The sequence below is a fragment of the Nesoenas mayeri genome (genome assembly GCF_963082525.1).
Source record: "Nesoenas mayeri genome assembly, chromosome: Z".
Lineage (NCBI taxonomy): Eukaryota > Metazoa > Chordata > Aves > Columbiformes > Columbidae > Nesoenas > Nesoenas mayeri.
Window position 1 is genome coordinate 35,166,090 of NC_137542.1, and position 18,095 is coordinate 35,184,184.

The 18,095-nt window shown below is 42.1% G+C and overlaps 1 protein-coding gene across 1 annotated transcript in view; it reads left to right on the forward strand.

Annotated features, from left to right (window-relative positions):
- Positions 1–18,095, forward strand: part of NRG1 (neuregulin 1) — a gene marked incomplete at both ends in the record, with an annotated part of 175,778 nt that overhangs the window by 42,555 nt on the left and 115,128 nt on the right. Inside the window, 2 exons of the mRNA XM_080362772.1 lie at positions 5,322–5,369; positions 8,282–8,332. Coding sequence (XP_080218898.1) covers positions 5,322–5,369; positions 8,282–8,332 — 99 coding nt within the window. The remainder of the gene's footprint in view (positions 1–5,321; positions 5,370–8,281; positions 8,333–18,095) is intronic.

Consider the following 18,095-nt stretch of genomic DNA (forward strand, 5'->3'; position numbering starts at 1 on the left):
AAATCTTGGTTTTAATTCCCTAGATATTTCTCAAACTTTAACTATTTTAGTTGAAATTTTCTTTGCTGCTGTATGCCACAAAAGAGAACTCTAAGGCCTGACCAAAGGTCAATCTAGCATGATGCCTTGTCTCTAACTAGCATTGGGCATTAGGAAAAAACACATGAAGAATAAGACAAATGCATTGTGTTGTTTTGTTTTGTTTTCCCAAGAATAGGAAAAACCACACCTTTATCACTAAGGTCACATGTCTGAAAATTGCTAATTTCAGTTCTGTGCTCCAAAGCATAGAAAAAATAGTATTTCTCAATAGAACAATTGTAAAAATGTCTTTGTTGTTTTCATTGAGCAATGAGCTTTATTATTCCCTGATCTCTTTCTCAAAAATGGTAAAATTTTCTGTCTTAAATGGTAATCGTCAGTGCAATGGTAAATCCTTGATGCTGTTATCATTAACTTTGCTCTTACTTGAAACTGCTGAATTTGCTTTTACAATTTTTTGCTACACGTGCAAAACACACATAAACTGTATTAACCTACATAGATTTCTAAATTTTCTAATTTTTACTCAAAGAAACATAAATCCTTGTCTATACAGCCATCTGTGTGGATTTAAAATGCAACAAATATAAAAATAGGTAGACCAATGTTTTCTTAACCAGTCTTAATAGCAAGCAGTGGGAGCTATTCTCATACAATCATAGAATGTCCTGAATTGGAAGGGACCCACAGGATCATCAAGTTCAACTCCTGTCCCCGCATATGACAACTCCACAGTTCACACCATGTGTCTGAGGGTGTTGTTCACTCTCTTCTTGAACACTGTCAGGCTTGGAGCCATGACACCTCCCCTGAGGAGCCTGTTCCAGTGCTCCACTACCCTCTGGGTGAAGAACTTTTTCTTAATGTCTAGCCTAAACCTTCCCTGGCAGGGAGGTTTTAAATTTATAATCATTATAACTTGTCCAAACGATATGAGGTACTTTCTTACTTTCATTCACTCCTATTCATGCTCACTCCCCTAAGAAAGAATAGAGGTACGAAGTTCTCCTGGAGTTGTATAAATAGTGCACAGCTTTGCTAATGCAATAGTAACTGCTTTTTGCATCCTAATTTGTCACTTTAGCCAGGCAGAATTCCTGTAGTGAATTTTTTCATGGACTTCCTCATGAATATAAGATCACACTATGCTAAATAAATAACACTGAGAGAATACTTCATACCACAGACAAAGCTTTCAATTTCATGTTTGAAAACTTGCTCACATAATCCCTTATTTAGACAACTAGGTAAGTGACTTTGCTTTCTAAAGTGTTGAGCATGCCACAGCTACATCTCAATGTGGTGTAAGTGTTTTCCATTAAAAATCTGTTGACCTAAACCTTTTGCCTCTCTAAGGGTCTTTGCTGTGCCCAGCATGACTCATGGTGTGAAATGGTGGATGCCTGCAGAGATATTTCAGAAGTTAGAAGTCTGTGGTGCTGGATAACTACTGGGTTGTGTGCATGGCATTATGTGAGTGCTCATCCTGCACATCTGTACAAAGTTAGTTGATGTAGTTTGAGTCATCAGTGGTAGTGGCTGGGACAACTTTGCCTGAACTGGAGGAAACAAGAAGTGCTCATCTGTCCATGTAACTCAGCTGTAGGCAGGTAAATTCATTAGCTACACAGTCAGTGGCATGTGCAAGCTTCTGGGTTTGCCTGTGTAGAACTTGCAGTGGTACTAACAACTCCAAGTTGTACAGTAGTCAACAAGGATCTGATATTCATCATTCATTAAATTTTAGTTTGCTGTTCCTCTTGTGAAGGTAGCCAGCAGCTTACTGCAAGAAAATCACAGAGAAATAAAAATGACATCTTTCATCTTGTACCTACAGAGCATGTGGCCAACTATGAAATACTTCAAATACAAGAGAAGTCTCTACATCAGTCTGTCTGAGAACTTGATTAAAGCAGATCAGTGCATTTCTTCTCTCTCTGGTATAGTTACAGGTGACCTGGAGCCATAGTTTGTTTTTAACTGGCTGATGCAATGAGTCGAATTCTCAGCTGGTGCAAATCAGCATTACTGATTTGGATCTCCACATAAAAAGAAATGTGTCCATCTCTCAGTTTGACACAGCAATTCCCCTTAGAGTAGCTTTGAAACTTCACTTGCAATTGGACATATTTGAATTGAGGGTAGTGTTCTTTTGATTTGATTCAGGGTAACAGTCTCTTGAAGGACCAGAAAAAAGGTGAAAATCACAGTAGTTTTAAGAAACAAAAGATAAGTTTATCCATTGGATGTCCCAATGTCCCTGACTACATGTGTCTGCATGCCTCTGAGGTCTTAGACTATGGCCTTACCGTCTACACATCTACTCCCTACTCTGCCATCTGTAGACCAAGTAACAGAGATCTCATAAACTCCCCTTTTCTAAAAGAGTGTAGTAGCTTATTCTTCGTATAATTCAGCATGTGTCACCTGAATGACACAACCAATGCAAAAGGTTTAAGTCTTAAATCACTGCCAGAAAGTAAACCTCAGGATGACATAAAGCTTGTTTACAGCTCTAACTACCTATGATGTTTGTGGTGTTTGAATCATCCTCAGGGCACAGGTTGTTATTCCTGTCAAGGTCCTCAGAACTACCTTCAAGGCCTGAACCAAAGCCCATGAGAACTCAATAGAGCTGTTAGATGTTTGGTTATCCCTGGAGAAAAGTCTGGCCTGAGGAGGACCTCCTGCCTCCCTCAGAGGTATTACAGCAGAGCTTGTTGCCCAGGCACTGAGTCTCCTCTCAGCAGCCCAGACAAAGCTCCCTGCCTTGAAGGATGGATCGAGATAGAAAGACAGCAAGGTGGTGGGTTGCTGTGAGTCCTGGGGGGATTGAAGGGTCTCTTCTGCGTCTTGCCAGAGGAGACAGCAAGAGATGGAGCTGACCAGAGTACCAAGGACTGAGAGGCTGCAGGGACCTGCTCCCAAACAAGGATCTCTTGTCCATCTTTCAATATTTTTAAATAAGAAAGCCCCAGCACAAACATATACAGTTTCAGGAAACAGCACTTCACCAAAATTTAAATGCTGCTAGAAGTGCCAGGGGACAGAAGTGGAGGAGCATCTGAGGTAGCTGCACCTTTTGGGGACTTGTGACGATGAAGGCAGGGCTGTGGGCTGCCATCTCCATAGCTTAGCAGACTGCAGCAGCAACTGTATCAAGACTGAAAAATGCTTCCAGCTCTTCCAACTTCAGAAAGTATTGATGGTCCCCTACAAGCAGCCTCTTTTCTGTCTCCTTCTTTTGTTCAGATGGTTTATTGTGTGGATCTGTGCTGGCCTTCTCAGGTGAAGTAAAATGCCTCTCTTACCATTGTGCTGTAGTGTCCTCAGTAAGCAATACACACAAATTTTACGTCTTCCAAATGTTGACATCCACTGTCAATGTTGCCAACACAAATGTATCTATCAGGGCTTGCTAATGTGTGGCTTTGCCACATTTTCCAAGCATGTTTCCCAGCTTCAGTTTTAGATATGGGAGGCTCACATGTATTTTCCATTGGCAGGGAAGCTTCCTGTCAGCATTTGTACCAACACAGCTGCACTGGGGAGGTGGCAGTAAGAAATGCTCCATCAAGCTCAGCACAGGCACTAAATGAAACATAGTTTCTTTAACAGTGAAAGAAGAATTTGCTCCAGTTGTGCCAGCTGCTCAGCTGTGCAGCTGTCAGACCTGTTCTGTCTCCTGTTGTGACTAAGAAAGGTTAATTGCTCAGACAGCCCAACTGCACGACAGCAAACTTCCTCTGTACCCAAAAAAATGGTCCTGAAAGCTGCCTGACTACAGGCCAGTGCTCTTAATGCAAAGGTTTTGACCTTAAAAATAGTACTTGTCATACTTGTCATACTGTTTTCCATGCCACACATCACTGGCTATCAGGGAACTGCTGCATAACATGTGGTCACACATTAGTGAAATGAAACTGGGACATATTGCCCAGGCAAACAAGATGTTTACCAAATAAAACTGGACCAAAAAGGAAAAAATACGAAAGAAGAGCTAGGAAGCAAGATGTTAAAATACAGGCTCCACATTGAGGCTTAAAGAGAGGGATGTCAAAAGGGAAGACGGACTGAGTTTTTGTCTCTAGTCAAGTTTCTGTGGACTTTGAAGACAGTGAGCAGAGGGCTACCTGATCCAGAATTACACTGATCCAGAATTACAGAACAGAGTATAAACTTTTCTAATTTGCCTTTTCCTAAATAACTCATGAAGTTTTTTTAATTTTTTTTTTTGTTTGGCCTACCAGAGAATTCTTGGTGTGCCTTGAGGATTCAGGGCAAGACTTCTTCCCTGACAGTGGTGGCCTTTCCCATCTGTGAATTTGAAACTTCTGCAGCTGTATTGAACTGTGCCACTAAGAGGCTGAAAAGTGTTTTGAGAACTTGGAGAAGACTAAGATTGTTGATGCATACAACTGAAGGGTGATTTGTTCACACCTAGGAAATTGTGCACAGCTGTGGCTTGCAGAGTCAGCAGCACATGGACAGATGGATGTTGTCATTGGAACAAGGTCTCTGTACAAGCCTTGTGAAGCCTAAAAAAAGGCTTTCTACTTTCTGCTTTCTCCCATCTGCATTCTGCAAGACATTAGTAGGGATCTAAGCATGGCAGCATTATGTCCCATTGCCATCAGCCAGTTGAACAAGTGGGTGCGAGAAGTCCATGGCATTATGTCACTAGCAATAGAGAATCTCTGTTAGACCAGTATGGAAGAGCAACATTTCTCATCTCTTCAGCAAAATAACTGTTTGATTTTCATCACAGAGTCCCCAGCAGTCATCCTACAGGGGACTGGGTTTGCATGTGTGACTTAGAAGATTTTCCTGAAGTGGAAAGTGACATTATTGCGTGTCCTTACCAGCAATTCAAGTGATATGAAGATGAACATGTCTTCACAAAATTTAACTGCCTAGAAGCTTAAGGCATGAATACTCACATTGTTGGCTTCCAGAAGCAAAGCCATCTGCACGATTTCTTCTGTTGCCACTGATCAGTTATTCCCAGAGGAGAATGAGACATTGAACAACTGTCTTCTTTCAGAAGAAACAGGCTTTTTTATTTAGTTCTACTAGTAGACACAATATATATATATTTTTTCCTGAAAGGAAACTTTTGCTAGTTGGTGTCTGATTGCAGCCTCTGCCCACTAAAGCAAAATTTAAGCTTGCATCTTTGAGCACCCTTTTCCCCCTTACCTTGTCCATTCTCAGAGCAGAATGCTGTTGGAGGATCATCTGACTCCATGTTATAACTTCTTGCCTCTTGTGTTTTCCAGAGAGCACCAGCAAGATACCAGTATCAACAGAAAGGACAAAAACTTCACGTAAGTTCAGTTAACAGAGTCTATCTCTTTCTCTTTATCTCTTCTCAAAGCTGCTTCTGCAGCTCTGAAGCTTCTCTCTCTTAGCAGAGAACAATTCACTTACATCCAGCACTTCAATACCTGCATATTACCTTGAATAATGAAGCTACTTCAGGGACTGAGAAATTAATGAAGAAGGGTTAAATGTACTTTTTAATATCCTGGAGTTGTATTGAGGATGCTAACTCGGCCTGCGGTTTTCAGCCTGCATTTTTCAGCCTCCAGAAGCCCCAGTGAAAAAGTATTTGAGTTGTTAGGAACTGTATTTTGAAAAAGCACTTGTTTCTCCTGTTCCTGTAAATCATGCAGCTGCATATGAATTTTCGGATTCTATAGACATATAGTTGTTTCTTCCAGAAGATGTGTTGCCTAGATTGCTTTGTTTCTCAGGGCTCTACAAGCAATTCCTTACAGCTCTGCAGGATCTGTGAATGTAGATAGGTAACTCTCTGTCAGTAGTTTAACCACTTTTGAAGCTGCCTTGGCATACTAAGAGCCTTTTCCAGATGGTTTCCTTTCAGGCTGGTGGAATTTTGCATTCAGCATCCCACCTGCAGTTATGGATCACATGGCTCCAGAGTTACTCCTGGAAATTACCCCGGTGAGAAGTGACTTTCATGATTTAAATATTAGAGTTACTTTCTATGTGGCTACAATACAAACAGTTGTCTTTACTGCTGTTTGGCTGAGGGAACTGTGAAGATGTAAGCTGAACATCCCAAGGTTTTACAATATGCACACATCCTGCTTGGCAAAGAAGTTGGGGTCCTACTAGCTTTTTTGAGAAAGTTATGTCTGGTGGAGACAGGTTTTAGTGTGAGATGACAGTGTTTGTAGGCTAAATAAAGGAAAACAGTGTGATTGCCAGATTTTGCATTTAGCATGCCTGCAGCCTTTCCTTTGATGCATCAGCGTGTGTGGCAATCTACTTCTGAAATCTTGGCACTACTGCCTGACAGAAGAGCTACTGGATGTGCCCATATTCTTTCATGTTCTCAGTGGGGCCTGTCACTGATGCTTCACTGGATATGTATGAGACCACATAGCTAATAGCAAGTGTCTTGTAACCGTTGGAACCATTCTTGTTCAAAGGAGGTGACACGCTGGTTACCAATTCCACTGGGCTTGCCTTGTCTTCTCCCTTGTGCAGCAAGAATTCAGCCCCTATACTTTGCTCACTTCTTTCCCACGAACTAAATTTCTTCTTCTTGAGTGGTCTCTTTCCGTGCTTATGTCCCTTCCAGTGCCTGCTGTTACAGTCCTGTTCTCCTCTTTACTGCTGTTGTACCACTGGAGAGGAGGAGGCTGGGATCTTCAAAAGGCTGGCTGCATTCCTGATGAATGCCTGCGCTGGCATATATTATGCCAAGTGGCACATCATGGTGTTGTCCTGAAGGAGAGCAGAAAGCAATACATTCAGTGGCTGCTTGTTAAGGTCTTTTCATGGAGCTCTGAGTAGGCCTTTGCTAGGTGGCTGGAGCAGAGATGTGCTCAGTTCCAAACCCATCCAGGTACTGTTATTCTCACTGTTCGCACCCAGCCCTGGATCCAGACAATGTCACTTCCAATACCGAAGTCTCCTTCTGACTTATAGTGTTTAGGGTTTGGGGCACTGCTGGTGTTTTCCAGTCCTTGCAAATGCCAATAAGTCATTAGTGTGTTCACACTTTAGTTGGGCATAGGCTATTGTGAGATGCTAGTGTTTAAATCACTGGGGGCTAAGTGCCTTGAAGTATCACTACAGTTACTTTTTGTTGATAGGAGGACTTACAGAGCAGTGTTACATTTTAAGTATGGTTTTACTCTGCCTAAAAATTGATGGTATTAGACAACAGATTCATCTTTTCTGCCTCATGTGATATGTTGTTAAATATTTCACTACAGAGCATGCAATATGTCTGACCTGCTCCCTACTATTCACAGGCTGGTTGTTGGCCACCCTGACTTCCTTCCTCTCTTTATGTAGTGACACATCACATTGTAGCCTTAGGAGAAGTGCAAACTCCTCCTTCTGCCTGACGGTACTCCTGAAGCACACTGTTGAATTCTTTACTCATGCATGACACCGTATGTTTTCCTGGACTCTAAGACAGTGAAAGTCCATACAGCCACCCAAATGCATGGTGCTGGTTTGCTGTGCGGTTGAGGTTCCTGCAACTCAGGAAGTTCAGTCCTTTCTTTAGGCTAGCTTGCTTCTTCCATTAACTTTTTTTGAGTGCTTCCCTTGTGTGATTTGTGTTGAGGTCTGTTTCCTTCTGCTGTCCTACAAGATTATTTGCCATCTTGAGAATGCTGCTGCTTTTCCCTTTCTTTGTAATCACTTTAGGGCTGGTGCTATGTCTCTGTTTTGTTTGGAACACGTCCTGCTCTCCCTTCCAACTACAGTTCTCTGCAGAGGTGGTGGCACTCATGGACCCTGCTCTTTTTCAAGTCACTGAAATCCTTTAGCAATAGTTGTGATAGACCTGGTGCCCTGACTGTCCATTTGGAATAATGTGAAAAGAAGCGATTATTTCCTGGGTCAACATGTGGAGCTTCAAGAAGCACTACTTTGTGCTTTCCTCTGATGCTGTAACAAACAGCTGAAAACTTTGCTCTCTTTGCCAGTTTTCTCCTGGCTTTTGCTCTCAGGATTATGGAGCATTTTTGCTGCAATTGATTATTCACAGTGTGTGTAGAACATGCTGTATCGACTTTGAAGTTCTTTGCTTTCTCGAGCTATCTCATTTTTTTCTCTTCTTGGGTTTCCGATTACCGGGGGTAAAAAAAATAAAAGAAAGCTCCACTGGGGGAATACGTTCAGGCTTCTCCAGTATAACAATGTAGCTATGGCTGTATTCTTACAACTTTGTTGTTACTTCTGTGTGTTGCAGAACCCATGTTTAGGATACAAGCTTCAACAGAAGGAACAAACACTTCCTCCTGTAAGTATATACAAGTTGTTCCAATTATTGCTGGCAAGACCTTCAGGTAAACTTCTCATTCCCTAGCTCAGAAAGAAATATGCTTCTGTCTGAACCTACAACATGGGATTGGGAGTGACTGGGTAGGATTCTTGTACTACAGTTGTTATTTGTTATATTTTATGACTATAACTCTCAGAGCCATGTCCTTTGCGTATTGAGGGCTAAACACCTTCCTTCAGAAAGGTCAAAGCATATGTTTCGTCAGGGCAAAGGTGGAGGAAACTGCTCCAGGGTTTCCTACCTGGAATTTCCTTCCCTGTCCTCCCCAGGCAACGTATGGCTTCAAACACTGTCTCCTCCCCCTCTGCCTCCACAGCCCCTGTCCCTAGGGTAGCTGGAACATCCTCAGGTTCAACCATCACCAACTGCAGTGCATTTCCCTTCATTCCCATGTCAGCTGGTGCATGTTAGCGCTCCTTGTGTTCTTTCTCCTGTGCCCTTGGGAAAAGGATGTGGAAGGCGAGGACCAGAAATGGTTCCACTTCTTGAGGAAGAGAGGTTGTCTCTCTGCTCATCTTGGGAGCACACTGGGAGCTGTGGGGGTGCCAGTGAGGAAGGCAACTCTTCCTTTGTAGTGATGCTTCCCAGGGAAGCATTCTTTACAGCCATAATCCTGTGCATACTCACACTCTTACCCTCAAGAACCATCAGGTAGAGCCTTCCAATTTTTTACTGGACCCAGATCCACCATCTAACCAGCCTGGTTTTGAGCTGTCTGGAAGGACACTTCACAGGTCAAAGTCAGCAGAGTTGTGGGAGGTAGGGTACTGACCTTCTTCTAAAGCAGTAAGCATTGCTGGCTGCCAGGGATGGGATGGCAGGTGAGATAGACCAGTAGTCCAACCCACTTCAAAAGTTCCATTGTGGCTATAAAATATGGTCCATGCTCTATAGCACACATCTATACATAGATGCCTAAGGGCATCACATCTGATAGCTACTGAAGCAGTACAAGGGGGAATGGTCAAAGTTAAATCTCTGGACACAATATTCTGAATATTTTTTATAATTTATATGAGATGTAAAGGATTTATTTTTGTAGTTTTTCTTCTCAGCTATTAGACTGATTAGTGTTTTAAGGGTGTGTTGAAGGAATTTTAGAAACATGACGTGTTATTTTAAAAAACCAAAAGGATTTCTGCCAGCAAGGTGAGAAGAGTTAATGGTTTTGGCCTTCTTTTTTTTTTTTTTTTTTTCCTCTGGTGCATAGCAGCAGGGTAGGCAGAAATAATTCCTAGAGCAATTTAAAGCAGTCCTTTCTTTCTGTTCCATTCTCTGTTGCATTGATGTAAATTGGGAGTAGTACTATTCAAGTCACTAAAATAAGTAATAGAGAAGAGAGAACAGTATTGGATATTGCTGTCTATGCTGGATGGGAAAAGTATTACAAATCAGGAGGGAGACAATGTTCATTGCTAACAGATGTGAATGCCTACTCACACTACAGAGCAATGAGGGAATTGAGTCCACGTAGTTATTCTAAAGTTGCTTAGGGCTTTTCTTTTCTGAATTTCAGTGGGACATGTCCACTTCACACTTGTCACTGTCAATCTTGTAACAGCTACAGGAGATAAAATAAACTGTGTCCTTTCACTTCTCAGACAATAGCAGATGTTTCAGAGAGCATGCCAACACTGTCACTGTTGGCCTGGCGCTGGGAAAGACGTGAGAACAGCAGAGTGATTCAGTAGGCTCTCTCCCTCAGGCTTTCACAAGTGAACAGACATGTGTCGTACTTTGGTTTTTTGGAGTTCCAGTGACAGACAGATATTCAGAGAGCTAAAAGTTTAAAAAAATACCATCTCCGTAAGACACTCCACAACAGACATCCCAAAACTCAAGGTGCATGTGTAGCTACACTCGTCAAAATCCAGCCCATTTTTAGAGTGTGGGCTTCCATTCTTCAGTAAAGAAGAAGGGAAAGACTATGATGCATTCCCATTTTCACATAAAGGGCTGGTGATCAGGTTGTGGGTTCTGTAATCCAAGGGATGAGGCATAAATTCATGCTTTTGTTGTCCTGTTTCATAGAGTGAGACTTTGTGGCAGTGATTGCTAATGACACCCCAGCAGATAGAAATGCTTCCCCCCTTGTCTTCCATTGCAACCCTAGAATTGTTCCATATATTTTTGTTTTATACTGTGTAATATTGAAACCTACATTACAACGTTTGTTTTACTTGACAATGGAGCTCTCTGTGATACAGTTTTTCCCACCGCATGAAAAAAGCAACAGCAATTGGAGCTTTGTGTGCTCTCACTACCAAGGAATCCAGAGGCCATTCTTAAGTATGTCAGAACAATTTGGGGATGGAAGACGTTTTTCCTACCCTTGTTTTCAAGACAGCAGTGTTCTGAAACAAGCACCTTATGACTGTTACTTTCTTCTGCTCAGGAGTTGAAGTGAAAGAGTAAATCTGAGGCTTCACCCTAGTGCCTTGGTTTTTATGGGTTCAATCAACTATGTATTCAAGAACAGAGAATAAAAATGTGGTGGTCTTTTTACTATTCTGGGACTTGTTAAAGTAATCTTGGCTTCTCACTCTGATAGACAAACATAGTGTACATATGGCAGTCTTCCCTTTCTTTAGAAAAGTTGCCCAAAAGCTTGCATCCTTGTTTGTGAGATACAACATACCTGGAAAGAAATTCAAAAGCAGTCAGGTTTCCTAGATTAAAATCATCAGTACTGCATACAGCCTCCTGGAGGAGGTATTCTGCAAGAACATTTGTGTGGTGCAAGAGGGGAGAAGGGAAGTGGTGGGATACAGGCTGTTTACAATGACCACATCTCCTTTGACCACATTGCCTGATAACTATCAACAGCCCAGTACAGGTATACAGACCAGGAGTGATGCACCACCTTAGCTTACTGATTCTATGGACAGCAATGGTTTGGAAACCCATGCTCTGAAGGCTAAACTGGATCAAAAGCTGATAATTTGTAGTAGCAGGAAATGAATAAGTTGGACAGAGCCAGAGCCTGTGGGAGTGTATTTCAAACTCTTAATCACAGACAGAATCATTTGCTTAGTTGAACCTTGTATCATTACCTTCATGCCCTTGTTTCTTCTGCCCAATAAGGACTACTCCCTAAACTGTCTATGGAGGCACTTCCTCCAGCAAAGAGACAGGGCATACTATCTGCTCTGTATGTTCCAGACCTGATTGTCTCACATGTGGGTTCTCAGTTCAGATTTGTCTGAGTGTGCTAGATGGTGAGCCAGCAACCATGACACTGGATGTGCTAGGAGCAAGTTCTCTGCTACATGCATCCTCCTGTTCACTATCTAGAGGGTTGATATGATGCCCAGCTGGAGGCAGGAGTATGGATGAACAGCAGGTATGAGGCTGATCCCACCTTGCTTCTGGCTTCTTTTTCAGAAGACTATAGAGCGAGTTTGTTTAGCTTTTGGCTGAAGGGAAAGATCCAGTGTTGGTCGTCTGTCTCATAGATGACTTTTAATCTCATTTTCTCACAGACTTTCATGATGGCCTCTAAAACCTGCACAGGAATTTTTAAAAGAAAGATTAGTTGGAGAAGAGATGTGTCAGTTTGGACTGCTCATCTCTTCTCTCTGGAATTATTAACTTACAAGCTCCAAGCCTGGCACAGCAAAGCACCTTTTTAACACTTTGTCTTCTCACGGTGCAGTAACAGATTAACACCTGCATACTAAATGGAGAGCACATACAGCACATAGAGAGGGGGCATACAAAGGCTTTTTGCCTGTCACATTTTCTCAAGTACAATACTGAGCTGCTTGGATAAAAAAGCTCCATGCTGAGCAGTAAAACCTTCTATGACATGGTCATTAGTTTATAGAGTACTTTTAGCAGGAACATTTTTGCATATGTGTGGAAAGCAGCCTGGCCAGTAGGTCATCATTTATGTTCTAAAATCTTAACAAGCAGGTTAAGTTTCTGCTGGTTTCTGCTTTCCTTCATCTCCTGAAGTGAAAGCAGTCTTCCTCTCCTGTATTTATTTGTGTACCTGACAGTAGTCCACTTTCAAATCCCATGAATTTTGTCTAAGAATCACACAAACCTGAATCAGTGCTTCTGGAAGACAGGAGGCTTGGGCCCCCAATGATACAGGTTTTATGTGGCTGTTTCTTCTGCCTTCAGGATACTTATCCAAACCTCTAAAGATCTTCTGATTTTGTTGCTATTTCAAACAATTGTTTGAAGGATCATCTTGATTTGTAACAAGTCCTTAGACCACTCAGGTTGCCCTCTTTTCTGATGTTTGGAGTTTTGGCTAGATTTCTTATTTTATTTTGTTAGTAGTCCTCATGCACAGGTACTCACAAGAGTGTGTTTGTCTTCAATGCATGACCAAAATTTGTGGAATCAAAAAGACAGATTAAAAGTGAAACTCTGAGGTTTTTCCTACTTTCTGAGGTCCATGTGAATTGCAGTTCTTTTCAGATACGATGTGACTTGGTGACCAGATATCTTACAGTATGGCAGATTATAATACATATGGAGTTTCTGCATTAATTCAGTTTATTTTGTTTGACTTCATTTTATTCTGAGTTTGGCAGATGTTAATTTCTACAACCAAGAGAAAAAGATGATGGTAGTATGGTGGACAGTGCTGCAGCACAATGTAAAGATCAGAAAAAAATCAGAGGACACTGCCTAACTGTTGAACATGTGTTTGACTTCTTTCATCCCAAAAAGGTTCTGTCATTTTGACATAAAACCTAAATATGTTGTTACCAGCTCAGTGACTGCTGAAATGTGACTTCCTGTGGGTGAAAGAGCAGAATTGTTTTAGGAGAGTCTCATAGCAGGGCAGAGTCACTTGGGACAGGATGGGAAGAGAAGAATACTGTAATCAATTAGGAAAGCTGAAGGAATTCAGATGGTGAAGACTATTACTTAGGTTGCAGTTATGCTAGTACACCATGAATCCAGACTCCTGCTCTTGAAATACGTTAGTCTGACATCTTCAACTGTCAGTATTTAGCTCATACACTCCACAGATGGAAAGGCTGCTTCCCCAGGAAAGCTATATACCTGATAGGTTGGTGGGACAGTGAGCCAGAGGAAAACATGATACCACCTCATGCATTTTTCTTTATTATTTCAGTGTTTTTATTTTTCTGAATAATCATCTCTGGAGAATACACTTTGCTTTGGTCTGAAGATAAAGCGAGTGAGCAAGGGCAGAAGCAGATAACTAGTTCTTGTCTAATGTAAAATGAGTTTAAGCCTCCTGGTTAGTGAAATCCTGTTGAAAGAGCAGGGATGAAGATGTGTCAGTCCTCTGTTAAAACCTGTCACAATGTGCAGTGTTTTCCAGTTTCTTTCTCCACAGTGTACAGTAATTACAGTAGGTAATGTAGTTGTAATTTCAGTACCCTTATGATTTGACCTGGTGTGACAAATGCTGTTTCCTGTGCTTAAATTTCACAGACAGGGCAAACTCATGTGAATAGATAACACTTTCCAGAGACATAGCTTTCAACTTTTTGCATGGGTCCCAGTCTAAGGCTCATGTGACATTAAATGTCTGCTTATGAACTACTTAATCTTGCAGTGTTTTCTGTAGTTGCACTCTTGGTCGCCCCATCTTGATCTGCAGGTGGGCCTGGGCTGGCACTGAGGGCCTGAGCTGGGTTAGTCAGCACCACTGGCAAGTTTGTACATGTCACACTTCTAAGATAATACCACTAGTATAGAGTCAAGTCTTTTCTGTGCTGGGAATTCTTCTTTGTTTCTTCCTTCAAGGAAGTCAGAGAGGTAAATGACAATGATGGGTATAAGCAATATTAAAATTGGAAGAAACTGACATAACATGATGGATGATCATAAAAGGTAAACCTAGGGTGCTAAGTGGAGTGAAGCTGAGGTGTAAGCTGGGGCGCTCGGGCACTGTTTGTCCATTTCATCATTATCATGCTTTCTTGTGCCATTCTGGCTCACATCAACTACTGCTTTTCAAAACAACTGAGCTCAATATGAAGGATTAAGTACACTGAGAACTTTCTCAGGAGATAGTATGGGTACCACCCTACCAGGTTTGCTCCCTTCACTCTAAGAAGTCCTCCCACATCATCCCAACAGACATTGCAACTCTCAAACACTCTCAGGTGCCTTTATACCATACCAGAAGTAATTAGTCATAAATCCATATTCATGCCGTAAAAACACCACCTGGGTGGGCCAAGACAGTCTTCCCACAATTTAGACACTAGGAACTGGAAAAAGCAATCATGTAAATTATATTTAAAGAAGCACAGAGCCATGGTGAAGTGGTGTGTGATGTAGATGTAGCCCAGCCACAATGCTTGTCCTCGGACTGAGAGTATGATCTGTCCTCTTTGCTCCTGAGCAGAGCAGGTACATTTGGGTGGTCAGGCTGCCTAACCCACCCCAGCCTTCCTGACCACAGTGTACTTGTAGGGCATAGAGTAGCTGACGTTACACCACAGACTTTCCAAGTTTAGCAACCATGGCTACTACCCTTAAACAGAGAGATGAGACAGCACCTACTACACTCCAGTCTCAAGCCAACAGAGGAGATAATTTTTTCCAGCATGGAGCATTTGACTTCTTTTTGTTTGTTCATTTGTTTCTGTTTTGTTTATTCAGCACAGAAAAGCTCATAGAATCACAGAATTGTTGGGGCTGGATGGGATCTCTGGAGATCATCTTGTCCAACCCACCTGCTAAAGCAGGTTCACCTAGAGTAGATCACACAGAAATGCGAGTTTTGAATGTCTCCAGAGTAGGAGACTCCACAACCTCTCTGGGCAGCCTGTTCCAGTGCTCTGGCACCTTCAAAGCAAAAAAGTTTCTCCTCATGTTTAGATGGAACCTCCTGTGTTTCAGTCTGTGCCCATTGCCCCTCATCCTATAATTGGGCATCACTGAAAAGAGTCTGGTCCCATCCTCTTGACACCCACCCTTCAGATATTTCTAAGCATTTATAAGATACCCTCTCAGCCTTCTCTTCTCCAGGCTGAACTGACCCAGCTCTCTCAGCGTTTCCTCCAGAGCATTAATCATCTTCATAGCCCAGTTCTGGAGTCGTTCCAGTAGTTCTTTGTCCTTCTTAAACTGGGGAGCCCAGAACTGGATGCAGTACTTCAGATGTGGCCTCTCCAGGGCAGAGTAGAGGGTGAGGAGAACCTCCCTCAACGTGCTGGTCACACTTTTCCTAATGCAGCCCAGGATACCATTGATCGTCTTGGCTGCAAGGGCACATTGCTGACTCATGGTCAAGCTGTTGCCACCCAGAACTCTCAGTTCCTTCTCTGCAAAGCTGCTTTCCAGCAGGTCAACCCCTAGCCCGTACTGGTGCCTGGGGTTACACCTCTCCCCAGGTGCAGGACCCTACATTTGCCTTCATTGAATTTCATCAGATTCTTCTCAGCCCAGTCCCTCCAGCCTGTGCAGGTCTTGCTAAATGGCAGCACAGCCTTCTGGTGTATCAACCTTTCCTCCCAGTTTGGTATCATCAGTAAACTTGCTGAGGGTGCACTCAGTCTCCTCATCCAGGTCACTGATGCAGTACTCCAGATGTGGTTCAACAGGTTCAACAGGACTGGATCTAATACTGAACCCTGAGGAACCCCACTGACTACAGGCCTCCAACCAGACTCTGCACAATTGATCACAACCCTCTGAGCTCTGCCATCCAGCCAGTTCATGATCCATCTCACTGTGCATTCATCCAACCCGCACTTCCTGAGCTTGCCTATGAGGATGTTGTGAGAGACAGTGTCAAAAGCCTTGCTAAATCAACATAGACAATGTCCACTGCTCTTTCCTTATCTACCCAGTCAGTCATATAATCATAGAAGGCTAACAGGTTGGTCAAGCATGATTTCCCCTTGTTGAACCCATGCTGACTACCCCTGATAAGTTTCTTTTCCTCCACATGCTTGGAGATGATGTTCAGAACAAGTCATTCCGAAAGCTCCTTGCTCCAGAGCTCTAAATGTTCAGAATTGATGTTGAATTAGAAAGGGTTTAACTGGACACAGCTCTGCAGCCTGAAGCTTTTACAAACACCATGTGACCCTGAGCTTATGTTAAATTTTGACATTTATAGATGTGGTGGTAATAGCTCTTCAAAAGTTAATATAGTCATTTTTCTGAGGTTTGTGAAGTAGAATCTGAACTTTATTACTGATATTTTTTCTGGTAATATTCACAATTATCCAATACATGATTCTTAATAACACACTCAAGTGTCTGACAGGTATTTAGATGAGCTTTCCAAAATGTCAGCAGGTTTCCTGATGAGGATTACTGCCATGGTTGATTTTTAAAATAAAAAGACAAGCTATGCTCCAGGGAAGAAATATGAGGCATTTTTTCAATAACATTTATTTTGCAGGCAGATATCTAGCTGTGAAAGCCACAGCTACCTACATTGTAGAAAGTAACCCATTAGATCTACTGCTGTAAATTGTGGAACAAATTCTCAGTGGGAGAAAGTTTTTTCCAGTCTTTTCAAATTAGAAGTAAGCTAACCACATATGATGCTTTTATTTGTTTGAAATATCTGTGGTTTTATATATAGTAACAGAGGAAGTTCTTTCAGTTGTAGCTAAAATTCTGTTCATGCTTTTAAGCAGTGGCTTCCAATGCCATGGGGCATTAGCTCAACAGTTTAGTTATTGTTCTGAGAGAACAGTAGGTTTAAATGTCTGGTACTTTTGCCTGATTAAATGCCACCCCCCTAACACCATTGTTTTTTTTCCATTCCAAGAAAGTAAAAAAAATAGCACTGATTGTTTGAATTCTGTAATATTTTATGTTATTTAAAGCAATGCAAACATGGAGTAATTCCACTGAATCCACAGTACACACAGTGAAGTAGGAGTCTAATCTTGAACTATACTTTTTACACTGTTACTATGACTTTCATTATTTCCCTGGAATGGCTCTTTCCTTCTCTTTCCCATTGGGGAAATCTTTGGCTTAAAACAAGCTGCAGGCTATGCATAGATCTTGAATATTTTAATAATCTACACCAAATCCATTACCTGCCACAATGATAACTAATACTTGACAGACAGTAGGATAACAGTTGTCTCAGAGCCTGCAAGAGAGCAGAAGAATCCTAAACACTAATTTTGCAGGAAGGATGAAGAATTGCTTTGAACAGCAATGCAGCACATTCAAATGTGTGCTTGTCATGGTGCAGAACTGGTGTTCCAATTCTCTGGTGTAATGAGCTCTGCATTGGATACTGTCCCTGGTTACTAGGCAAGCTACATCTACAGAGTAGATGTTTGTAACTCCTTCGTGTATTTGTCATTTTGGAGGAAAGGAGGAGACTAAGATAGGTCCAGGGAAGGAATGCTGTGAATAAGGATTCCATGTGTTTTTTGGTAGACTAGTAGTTGAGCCAATGTAGCTGTGATCCCTAAGAGCAGCAGATCAATCCCAAGCTTTGTGATGCGTAACACAAGCCTGAAATCTTCTCCACGTATGTTCAGCCAGCACATTTGGGCTATGCATTGGTGAAATACCTTCTTGAGGGAAGGGAAGATGAAATTAGGCGTGGCTTAGGGACTGTTTGTCTTAGCCTGTCCCAGTTGCATGTTTCTGACAGATGCAGAGGATTCTTGGTGTCTTCCCTGCAGTGTCTGTATCCTGCACCAAGTGTGTAAGTGACCTCTCACGTTGGCAGCAATGCTATGAGTGAATTACACTTTAGAGGACAGGAGCTTAATGCCAGCACCTTACTAATTCT